Source organism: Bombus pyrosoma, linkage group LG6, assembly GCF_014825855.1.
Source record: "Bombus pyrosoma isolate SC7728 linkage group LG6, ASM1482585v1, whole genome shotgun sequence".
Taxonomy (NCBI): domain Eukaryota; kingdom Metazoa; phylum Arthropoda; class Insecta; order Hymenoptera; family Apidae; genus Bombus; species Bombus pyrosoma.
The window spans coordinates 3686973-3699165 of NC_057775.1; the positions used below are offsets into that span (position 1 = coordinate 3686973).

General features: G+C 46.0%; 1 protein-coding gene across 14 annotated transcripts in view; it reads left to right on the forward strand.

Annotated features, from left to right (window-relative positions):
• LOC122568136 overlaps positions 1–12193 on the forward strand; it is a 187620-nt gene that overhangs the window by 53466 nt on the left and 121961 nt on the right. For 9 of the 14 annotated variants that reach the window (XR_006316988.1, XM_043727530.1, XM_043727516.1 and 6 more), the window contains exon 2: positions 9654–9839. The exons of 2 other annotated variants lie outside the window; for them this stretch is intronic. Coding sequence is in view for 7 of the 12 variants with exons in the window: in XM_043727516.1 (XP_043583451.1) it covers positions 9654–9839 (186 nt within the window). In the remaining 5 variants the exon portion in view is untranslated. Of the gene's footprint in view, positions 1–2774; positions 2994–9653; positions 9840–12193 lie in introns of those variants that run through there. 3 more of the 14 variants (XM_043727518.1, XM_043727527.1, XM_043727521.1) reach the window with 3 other exon arrangements.

Here is a 12193-nt window from a genome sequence, read left to right on the forward strand (position 1 = left end):
TTACGTTACGAATTATTTTCGATTCCGTTTGCTGGTTCGTAATCGAGTTAGAAGAGAATTTTGTCATTGAAAGCGGCACGGCGTAACGGTGTTTAACGACGAAAGTTGTCGGGCAACTCGGTAGCTTCGAAATTATAATGTAAATTTCCGTTAAAATACTATATGCGTCCGACCTGACTGTAAAATTGGACCAGACGCTACGTGTTCCACAATTTACCTCGCAAAATTTACGTCCGGGTTTTGCAAAACGTAGACCCGTGCATACACGATGTACGTACATGCATGAAAAACAAATTATGTAGCGCATTCCATCCTGAGTAGGTCATCGATGACGACCCATGATATTTCTCGAAAGTAGTATCTTCTTTGAGGCAATGCCTACGTTCTTTCTTCCGCTGCCGAGGATAAGAGAGCGAGGGAAGGGAAAAACGTTTCGAAGGATCGAAACAAGTTGCGAAGATCGTAATTTTCGTAATTCGCCCGAGATTCGGCAAAGGAACGAAATTTCCCTTTTATCGGGCGAAATCTTCCATCTTCGAGGAGAGAGAGAGAGAGAGAGAGAGAGACATCGAACTTTGGCTAGAGTCTTAGCTAGGAATTGAGATCGTTTCACCGTAACGACGGTGCCCGACATCGGTGCAGCCTTTTATTTGTAAAACGAGCCACGTTCGGCTGCATATAGAATTGCTGTCTACGGACTCCTATCCTTGGGCCACTGAAAATCTATTATTAGCGCACCAGACGCAGGTAGACGTCGCGTCGTTAAAACTATGAATCATCCTTCAGGACTGCTCTTCAGCTTCTTTTCCGTTGTCGCACGATGTTTCCCTTCGTTTTCTTTCGAAGAAACGATGGACAAATTTAGGAATTAGAATCGTTGAAAAATACCACAGTGTTCCGTTCTCTGTAAAGCGGAGCGGTATCTCTTATGAAATAGAAAATGCAATAGAACATCCAAGTGGCTCTTACTATAATCTCCCGACGAGGAGCCATTCACGCCGCTTTATGATACACGTACGATAGCATACCATACATTTACCGAAAGATAATATCTTCAGATTTTTTACGGATGAAGGCGAATTTGGAAGATCAGTTACGAATTAACGACCGAACGAGCTGCTTGTCCGAATACGTCACGACTCGTTTCTCGCAAATAATTCTGAACGACCGCTTCCCTTTTCGCACGATACGTAGCCGCGAATATCTAGCGGCGTCAACGTTCTTCCCGTTAAATTTTCATCATCCGTCGAATGTAAATCTTTCCACGAGTCGTAGTTTACCGATAATAATTCCTCGCGCGAACTCTCCAGCACGTAATTCTTTAAATTAGACAAGATATTCTTCGGCTGAATTATAATTTTCGTCGCGAGTGTCAACACGATATTCCGTTTATCTTGCGAAAGCAGCAAAATTTGCACGGAATTAGAAACGCTCGAGTCACAATCCCGTTATAGCTGTCAGGGGACGATTTCGATGAAATTCCGGAGAAAAGAAACGTTAATTTTCGCTCAATAATAATTTAGTAGTGCTGACGTTGACACGACGATCGGCGGTCCTTGCAAAGTTTATCCGAGACGATTGAAGATGCTCGGTCAGGGGTTAAGTGTGGCGGACTTGCAACCGGCAGGTGCCAGGATCTCAGCATCGTTGCCTTCTCCGGTGCTGCGAGAACAGTCCGAACGAAAATTAACGTTACTTTCGAAAAGTTGAGCCGCGTTACGGGTTACGGCCCATGCGCACACGTCGTTTCTGCTGTATACACGGTGTGCCTAGAAGTTTAGTCTTCCGTGCGATCAAGAAAAACAAGTTATTGGAATCTGGCGTTGTTTTTCGAACAGCCTCGGTTAGCTGGCTGCTTTACATAGAAAACACGAATAGGCGATCAACGAATTTTAGTCTGGTCGAACCCTCAAAAGCCAAACTGAATATCTCGAAACGAAAAACACCAGATGGATCGCTGTTGTAATCGCTAGCGCAAACGAAACAACGTACGATACGAAATTTCATTGACTTGTCGTTTTCGCTCGCTCGATGTTACTTGCATCGCGAAGCAGACACCTAACGTTATTACAGCGATGCTAAAACGACGCCAAACGATAAGACGCGACTTGTTCGTTTTCGACTTTTCTTTCGTTAAATCGAAATATCGTTGAATTTGTCATTCGGCATAAGCTGTTTCCTTGCACTTGATCCTGTAAAGCCTGATAAACGCTTTAGATAATTTCAACGATCCTAAGATTATCAACCAATTCTTTACCAACGATGTCGATTGTTTCTTTTTTCTTTTTTCTTTGCGAACAATATCGTCGTGTATCAACCCTAAATCGGGATATTTAACGGATCATTGATCAGTAGGTAGAAACCGCATCTTCATTCAGCTTGGAAATCTTAGCCATGCCTCCATTGAATCAACATGGAGCAACGTTCCGTTGTCGTTGCCGTTGACTTGAAAAAGTCATCGCTTGTTGCCGAACGTTAGGTTCAGCAAGGGAAAAACGGTCGTTGCTGGATGTTGCTTGAGCTTGGTTGGCACAGAGGGTGGTCGAGATGCGAGTAAGTAAACGTGACCGTGGACAACCTGTGTTTCGGTAATATCGGATCGTGATGATAGGTTGTCATAGGAGACGAACGAAGAATGACAACAAAAGAACGTCAGCTGGCCTGCCGTTGCCGGAACGCTGTAATTAGAAACCGGTGGAGGGGCGCGTGAACGGAGCGACCTGGTGGGGGTTGATCGGCCGCGAAGCGTGGCTCCTCTTCAGTCGGTCCGGAAACGCCGTCTACACAGCACGTTTTTCCTCGTTGTACGCTCGCTCGTTGCACGTGACGCGATGTTTCTTTGTATGCGTGGATCGTTGTGCTCGTCGTGGCCGCGTCCGGTGGTCGTTGCGCGGTGTGCCAGTGCGTAAACAAAGTGAAAAAAGGTACGTGGTTATGAGGGAGGCTGCCTCGGCCAGCGGGATGGTCAGCTTTAAGAACAACAACGCGGACAGGTACGCTCGAGCGCATTTCTTCGGATTCCCAATCGCGTTTAACGCGCTCCGAGCGCGCCACACTGCGGCAACAGCGTAATACCACGCAACGAGAATATCCAACCGTTGGACGATTTCGTTATGGAAACCAGCTACTCTCGATTTTCTTGGTATTCGGATTGTTCGATTTTGGAACACGCGATTATATGGAAAATGAAACGCGAGCGAATAGGTTTTCACCAGATGCTAATTATCTCTGGATTTGCTTAACGGGGAGCATTGCCGCGTGCACGAGTTATAAAATGCCCTATCCTTATCGCGCTCCGTTTCCGCATAGCCCGAAAAACACGGACCGTGCATTCGCGTTTGTTTCCGTTTCGTATCGCGCAGCCTACGATTCAATTTACAAAAGTTTAGAGCGACTGTACTCGATAAAGCCCGAGTATCGTTCGCGATAGAGAAAACGATGTCGAAAGATAATGCCTTTAATCGTGCTATTTACTTTTGATCTCATCCAATAATACGTCCGTGTACGTATAATTGATTCGTTTCTTCTTACAGCTTACAATTAATTTGCGAACGAATTTTTGTCCTCAACTTTAGGTGAGTTATCGCGCCCAACGTCGAATTTAAAGTTCTCGTTTAAAACTCGTTTCGATCGTGCCGTGTGCTATATTTCGAAGGAAAAGTTTTCCTCCGCGTTGTTTCACAAACTAGATTACGCTCTCGAGTCTAGTTTCTGATACGAGTTGATGCTTATTGCAAAAATGAAGAGGTTAGTCCTCCGATAGACACGTATCGGCACTTTAGTCCAACATTTTTCTCCTTCGCGTCGCTTCGATATTCGCTATTTATTGTTTTCTCGGATTTATCTAAACGTTACTCTACGATCCGTTCGATTCGCAGAACTTCTTCTCTGTTTGTTCTCTGCCGTCACCTTTTTATAACTCAAGCATAGCTGATTAAAAGAACAAAAAGTATTTATCGCCTTTTAAGAGATATAAACATTTACGAACTTGTAGCCGAGGAAATCCATCTCATTGATATAACGTCGCACGATCCCACGACAGCATATAAATAAACAAGTTGCAAACATTTTTATCGTATGATACAGCTGAAATTCTCGTATATATACGACCCGTGAAGGGATACACGTACTACGTAAAGTTTCAGGTCAATCGGTTTATAAAGTATCGCGAAAATCCATTTTTCGAAACGTACGTAGCTCGATGCTCGGGACAACGCGAAAGCGCCGTTACCAAGAAGTACATGTCGGTGATAACAAAAGAAAATTTACGAAAGAATAATCCTTAAATTACGTCAAAGGCAGGCAATTAACTCGGACTACTCGTATGTCCGAAATATTGCCAAGTTAAAAGCGTAAAGTAAGAAAAGGGGAGAGTTTTTCGCGATAAAAAAGTAATATTACGTCAGCGGCGGTTAACGCGCTAACAACACGCGGTTCGTTCGGCAATCAATTAGTCGTATCTAGTATCGACTAAAAGAACCGGATCTCGACGAAACTCTTGCTTTGGTCGTATCCGAGTTGGAAATCGATCATCGAAAGTAGGAAACACGCAGCGGAATAGGAATGCTTCCTGAATTTGGTCGAACTATGCAGGAATATCGGATTCCTTTGGGCAAGCTTTATGCAGGTACATGGCGCGGACGCGATCCGGTGCAACGCGCGACAGAGAGCGTGTGCGTTTCGCGTTTGTTTGACTTGGAACGTGTTCGAGCGATTCGGCGGCGGGGGTTTTCGAAAAATCTCGTTGCAGGCGAATGGGGCGAGTTCCGAGCATTGTAAAGTTTCCGAGGTGAAATTGCCGTTGGCGCGGCCGTTTCCGCTGCGATAGACCGCATTCCAGCCGTGGTTCCAGGTATTCCGATTGGATCTTGAGGATTATGGCGGGCGTAGGGAAATGGCGATGCTCGAATACGATCGTCGACAGATTACCGAACGATATCGATGCTGGATTAGTTTCTGCGAACGCATCGCGTCCCACGATCAAACGTTATTATTTTAACCGAGAGAATATTGCTTTAATGCCAGCTGCCTTTAGTCAGCAGCTTTAATGCTCTTCGTCCTCGCCTTTCGGCCGGGAGAACGCGCTTCTTCAAATATTAGCGTTTTATGGAAATCGGGACTACTCGTACGTATTACGTTACCGCAGAGCGGTTCGTTTAAACCAAATTCCTGCGCTCCAAGAATTTTCCCGTTCCACAGATACGGGATATTAGTCGCGTTTGCTTTTTCGTTAAAAATGTCGCAAGATACCTTTTCTTCGAATTCCTTCCCCTTCGACGGCACGTCTGAATCCGGAATCCCGTAGGATGCAACGTGCAACGAGTTTCGTATCCCTTTGCGGATTCCGATCATCCTGCGAATTCATTTTTCCAAAGTTCTGCCGATTTGTCGTTGAGCGATGTTCTGCGGCGGGGTCGTGATCGGACGTTGTTGGCCGAGCAAAAGGGACAAAACGGGAACGTTAAGACCACCGCAAAGTTTGTGGCATTGGACGGACGCCGTTAAGGTCAAGTATAGAACGTTTCTTGTCTAAACTTGGCTACGGCGTTTCGTTGAATTTTTAGCAACTACCAGGAGCTCTTCGCGAGGGGCACCCCCTGAAACGCCGTCGTTTTGTCGCGAACGTTCGAATCTTAAAATAATAACGCCAAAATTAGAGTAAGAGGGTGTAACGCCACGTCGAGGTTTATAACGCGTGAGTTTCCATCTTAATTTCTTGAAATCGTCGAATCTTCCTAAAGCTCGCTCGTTACGATCGACCAATATCGGCAAACTTGCAAAGTGTAATCGCATTTTTTTTTATTACGGCCATTGCTTACCGTGACAAAGACGGACAAAACGGTCTTCCATCGAGAAGATCTTCCGTCGATCTTAACAACAAGCTAAATTTACTTGCCTGTCGTTTAACGTTTCTGCGTACGCGTCTACAGTCTATAGATTCACAGATTCGTACAGATCTACAGTCCATACATTACGCAACTTTGTACTTGTGTACTGTGAAAAATGAACGGAGACGGGGCTGCGTAGAAATAATACGTGTTGCATATGCCGAAGAAACGTGACAAATGGTTCGCAACGGGGAATTGCGATTTTTAATCCGTCCAGCTGGCTTGCCAATACTCGTTAAATCCCGACTTAACATCGTTCCACTCGTTGTTTTCCCATTGTTTTTATCCTACGGTCGTTTTCTTTGTTTTTCTACATTCGTCGAGAGATGGTACGGACGAAAGCGAAAAAAATGGAAAAAAGAGGTTCGATATCGTTTTTTTCCAAATTTTCCCTATTTTCTCGTATGATATATTTTTAGTTTTTATTCGCACAAGTTACCATTGAAATTTGCTTTGCCGTGTTGCAACGTGGCGTGACTCTTTATTCCAGAGACAAAAAACATGTGGTACGCAGGTGTGCAGTCGCCGTCTCTTCGACACAATTTTCAACACATTTTACTTCGGTTTTCGAATACAACCATAGTCCACGTAGTCGGCGTGATTTCTATCGAGAAACGCGGACTTTGGTCCTAGTTTTAGAAAAAAATTTTCGAGGCAATTATTTTTTCTTAGCACGTACATTCCTATAAGTTCTCTCTGTCTTTACGTTTCTCGTTATCGAACGATTTGTATCGGAGGCGATGAAAATCAAATTTATCGCGCTGTCTACGTCCATAGGGATTTCGTCGTGACACGACACCGTAACGATATTTTCCGAACGAAGTCGGATCACGGATTAGTCTTGGGTCCTCGTTAGGCGAGATCGTGCGACCGGAAGGTTGGCTTTCGGCGCGGATATCTGGCGGCGCGCGCACCAGCATCCTGCGAGTTTACCCCTGGTTCGCGTAATTAGCGTTGCTACGAGCCTCGGTAAAACGGTTATCGGTAAAATTCGCGGTAGTTAATTCCACCCGTCATACGTGGAAAATGGCTATTCCCTGAGCTTTATTACTCGGTCAAGCGCTACGCATACGTCGCCCTTCTTGGTTTTTCCTGTCCTCTTTTTCCCTGTTAAATACGGTCTCGCGTACCGTGCCGATGTTTCGTTGCTAACCTACGATCCTTATGTACTCTCTTTCGCGGTTGACTTTGAGAAAATCGCAGATAAAGTACGATAAAATATACGACGGATAAAGATCTCGTACGAATTTGAATTGTTTCGATTCGGTTGGCTTTATGTTCGGTCGGCGACGCAAGTTTACCGCTGATAGTACTCGAGAGGAGCTCGTTTCGAAGCTTGTGTGAACGAGCAGAGTAGGTCTACTTACAGGGAGCAACGACTTCCAATTTGCCAGTTTCATCGAAATTTCGTCGAAACGTTAACGCTTTGATCGATGGCTCTGTGAAATCGTACTAAAATTCTATTGGAAAATTAGCTAGATCGAAGCTAGTCGAAGCTAAATCGTAGGGAGCAAATTTTTGCTTTCTCCGCGAATCGAATCAAGAAATCTGTCGTCGAGAACACAATGTCGTAACTTAAAATTCTACATCGTACGTTTCAGCTAGGAAGGAATCTCTTAATTACGTTCCCGCAAACGAAAAAATGTGAGAAACGTTAGGTCGCGTAGCGATGTTTCGCTCGGCTAAACTTTATACGCGCATTTTGCCTCTAATTGAAATACAGGCCCTTTGAGCTGCTCCTCCTTCGAGGATCCGCAGGTTAAGCTTGCGTAATTTATTTGCCAGGGATCTAGTTTCTGCGACGTTGCATCCGACATAAGTAGGCGCGTGCATTCGAGGTCGACTTTAGTAATTGCATCCTTTCCAATATACAGGTTATCGCTTTTCCCATTTTCCTGTTTATGCAAATTACCTCAACGACGTAAACATCGACTCGAGCAAAATTCCCGATTTATTCGGTCGATTTTTCAGTTTGTTTTAAAGAAGCACGCATAACCGAAGACGCGCTACTATCCGCCGCCACTCAGCGGCCCCTCCGAACAGATGCAGCTCCTCCTTAACAGCCCTTCCGTCGGCTCTCTATGTACTTTTTTATCTACCGTCAACGCGATATCGCGTCGCTTGGCGTGTTTGGCGTTTAGATAAGAGCCGAGCCGTTGCGAAGGAGGCCTCGCCGCCGGGCCCTTTCCACGTTTCCGCTCTCACACTGCTTTCCACCGAGACGGTAGATAAAATCGTTCGCTCGCTCCAATCGAACCAGTACGATCCTCTCCGCTACGTACCGTCCGATTCGTTCTTTTATCGTAGCCGTACGTTTTAGTCCTATAACGTTAACAACGTTCGAGGTTTTTGCTACGGCGCGAACGTTCCTCCTAGCAATACGGTTGTTCGCGCTTGTAGCAGGCAGTTTTAATCATCGCAACCTATCGTAAGCATGATACAGCGATAATCGTGAAATCGAGACCGAGATAATGCGTCGCATGCGTTTGAATTTGGTTTACGTCACACTCTGATCGACGTAGCGGGAATGTCAAATATTACGGGATATGTCTTTTGTCAAAGCCCTGCCGCGAAAGAATCGCTATGCTTTTGTTACAATTTTTCAACTTTATGCAATTTTATGGAATTTTCGTAGTATCGACAAGGCGGTAACGCGCTTCTTGTACGAGTATTTTTGTTGTTTCGTGGGAATTAACGCGTCGCCGCGCGTCGCTCGTCGCTCGTCGAGGGGATCGCAGGTGGGGTACTGTGGCGCAACCGGATGTAACCGGACTTTTTTTTCTAGGTAACTCTTTACCAGGTGTGAAGTACGATACGTTTTTTAGAAATTGACAAAAGGATCGATAAAACTGACTTTGAATCTTACACGAGGAAAGTACGTAATATATAGGCGTAATGTTTTGAAATTGATCGTTGAAAAGCGACTGGAAGGATCAGGGGTACGCGATACCGTATTTCAAAACGTATCGTCCGAGACGATCGGTGACCGACTAATCTTTGAAACGGAAAAGCCGTGTTCGAGCGCACCGATGATAAATTCGAACTTTCGTTCAATTTAAATAAGACGCTATCAACCTCCGGATTTCTTAATCGAAGCGTGCGTTATCTTCGATGAGATTGGTAAACCGGGTTTCTCGATAATACGTTCGGATTCGTCGTGGCTCGAACGTATCGTAATCGAAATATCTTCGATTAGATTTTATTACTCGGAAAGATTTTACGAATTATTTTCCAAGGTACAAGCGCAACGTTTTCGATTTCTCCTCGAGTATCGAGTGAATTTGATACTCGGGTAGAAAAATATGTACGTATCCCGCTTTCTCTTTCTATCTTACCAACCTGAACGCGTCCCTTCTTTACAGTCGTCTACCTTACCTGCGGGTGGTCGAACGCAATATCTCTGTAAAAAGCGACACTCGCGGTAGTAGGTAAAGTTTCCGCCAACGAACAAGGTAGAACGATCCGTTATCGGTACGATGCAAGGGTGCTCGCGATACCAGGAATACGATCGAAAACGACAAAACTCTACGTATCTTAACATCGTACGTAACATCGTAGATAATCGTATTACCTGGCACTGCATTCGTATCGGTAGTATAATTATTCGTAAACTCGTCTATACCGATGTTACGATAATTTCGGCATTACCGCAGTATATTACTGTACGTGACTCTCGTATCTCTGGCGTTAGAACGCCTTTACGATGCTTTGTTTTACCATTTTACGTCATTTACGTCAACTCGTGATTCTTTATTTGCGTTTTAGCGATCAGACAACGCCGCATCGCCATCTGCCCGGCACTCTGCGAGGTTCCCTGAGCTACTCTCACAGCCACCGGCATAACCATCTCCACAGACATGATCCACCGTTGCCACCGGCATATTGCACTCCGCCTCCGCCGCCCACCTCCAGTTTCCCCACAGTGCAGCGTGGCTGTGCCCTGCATTCGAGGTAAGTCGCCGCAGCCGAGCCATCCTGTACACCGGTCTTAATTGCCATACATATGTACTCGTTAGCCTGGAACGTGTCGTACGACCGTTGCGGTCTGTTTCGATTCTCCGTGACCGGTGCTGTCCTTTAAAACGTCACGACCAGCGCTGGTCTATTAATCCGCTCGGCTCTTCCCTCTTGCTTCTGTTTTTCCCATCGCGTCTACCTATACGCGTCTACGTATGCCCGTGTACCGAGGCTGTACCAAGGGATGCAAGAGGATTGAATTTCAGGGTGAAGCTCGTTTTCGACACCCGATACATGCTACACATAGCGCGGGACGCTCCGGACCCGATCGTCGGGTAATTGTTACGCGAAGGGTGCTGAATGGCTACGACCTACCTACGAGGCAACGATGAATCGCGACCGGTTCCAACTGCGTGTGAAACGGGGAAAAAACACGGACCCTGGCTAAACGCGTATGATCGCCAATGAATCGGCTGTGCGTTCGCGCCTTCTAACTAGAAGTTGCTTTCGTACGACGGAGAACTAGAAATAGCAGAGAGAACAGATGCGTTCGGGAGACGAGTTTAAGCAAAAGTATCCCGCGCAGTATCTTTGCAAGGCGAGGAATTTGTTTCCGTATCGACGAAACGTGGCAACCTGTTCGTATTGCGAACTTTAACCGTATTAATTTGATAAGAAAAGGCGAGCCAAGAGGCGAACGTGCAAAGGCAACGAGTGGCTTTCGATCTCGAGTGGGATAAAAGCAGACTGGCGATTAAAGATCTCGTTGGAGGAAGTCTAGTGGCTGTAAAAGATCGTTTTCGTCCTGTTTGCTTGGTTAGGCGAATACCACTTTTATCGTTCCCACCAGAGCGTTCGGCAAATTTAGCCGTTCGCTCGATATTAGCCCAGCGTATGCTGCGTAAGGTAGACGATATATTTTCGGAATTCTCGATATTAAAATATGCGAAATGCACGACGTCCACGTAACGGTCGGTCCTCTTGAAATACGATAGAGTTTCGTATTTCGCGATAGAAGGAAGAAAAAGGAGAGAATTACGAGACGCGGAATCGTTTCATCGGTGCCGGAATACGTTTTAATTTGCATGGACCCGATCTCGATCGCGCGCTCGCACCCGGCTAACCTCGATTCGTCGATAGCGTATTCGAACGAGGCTGAACTCGCGTTTTGCATTCCGCTTTCGATCTGGCTGCTGCCATCCACAACGAGCGTAGCCGCCCCGCGCTAAAATCCGACGGAAACGCTGTCCGATACCTGTACAAATTCTCCAGCTGTGTACGTCGGCTCTACCTCTTGCACTTCCACCACCATCACCACCACCACCGATCTTGAAAATAAAACGTTTCCCTTTATCGACTGCCGCCCTTTTTCCTTCTTTTCTCCATCCCATCGCCCCGTACCGTGCAACTCTTTTTCTTCGCGCCGCTGCAACCCATTTAAATAATCAATCGGCCTTCTTCTATTTATCTTCCTCCTTGTCGCCTCTTTGCTCTTCCCGTCTCGCTGTTATCGTTCTCCTTTTTCCCGTCTCAGCGTCTTTTCCCGCTTTTCCTGCTCGATAACGGGAATTTATGACGAGCTTCCTCTAATTCGTCCGTCGGATTCGTTAACGGTTTTAATCGAAACTGGACCGCGTAATTACGAGCGACGAGGTCGAGCAACTGTCGGGGGCGGGCTTCCAGGCGATATATATATCCGCGTTTCTTACCTTTCGTTGGATAGCATCCTCGTTACGACTACATCCTCGAGAGCGTTACTCCGTGTTCGAAGAGGTACTAAGCTGTTGCAGGCTTTGATCGATTTCTTCCCACCACAGGCTCTATTATAGGTTCGACGCCGACCCTCTTGCGATAGCGACGTTGCCGTCGAATTTGTCATTCGCGGCAGGATCGATGTCTTTCTAATCGCTCTTCCAGAGACGACGTTTGAATTTCACTCTGAACCAAGCTGATAGCCCGCGCTTAAACAGGCGCCATCGAAATACGTTCGTTTTATCGATCGACTAATTCTCTATCGATGCTGGCGAGTCGCGCCATGCGACACGCAGTGCGATACCAATGTCCTTGCAACGGTTTCAACCTAACCGTATATTATATCACCCAAGTGGACCGTACACTCTACGATGCGTTGTTCGCCGTATCTCGTGCAACGAAGATCTCGATAACAAATCCATATGTGGCAATACTTTACACAGAAATGCATAATCGTTACGTAAACTTACCGCTGATGTTGCGTAAACCAGCGTTCACGGAACGGTGTACGACGTAGACGCGTCTATCGTATAGTCTGCATCGTATTAAGCGAGGAATTGAAATAGACGCGTTGCGTCGGTCGTGAATCGAGCTAC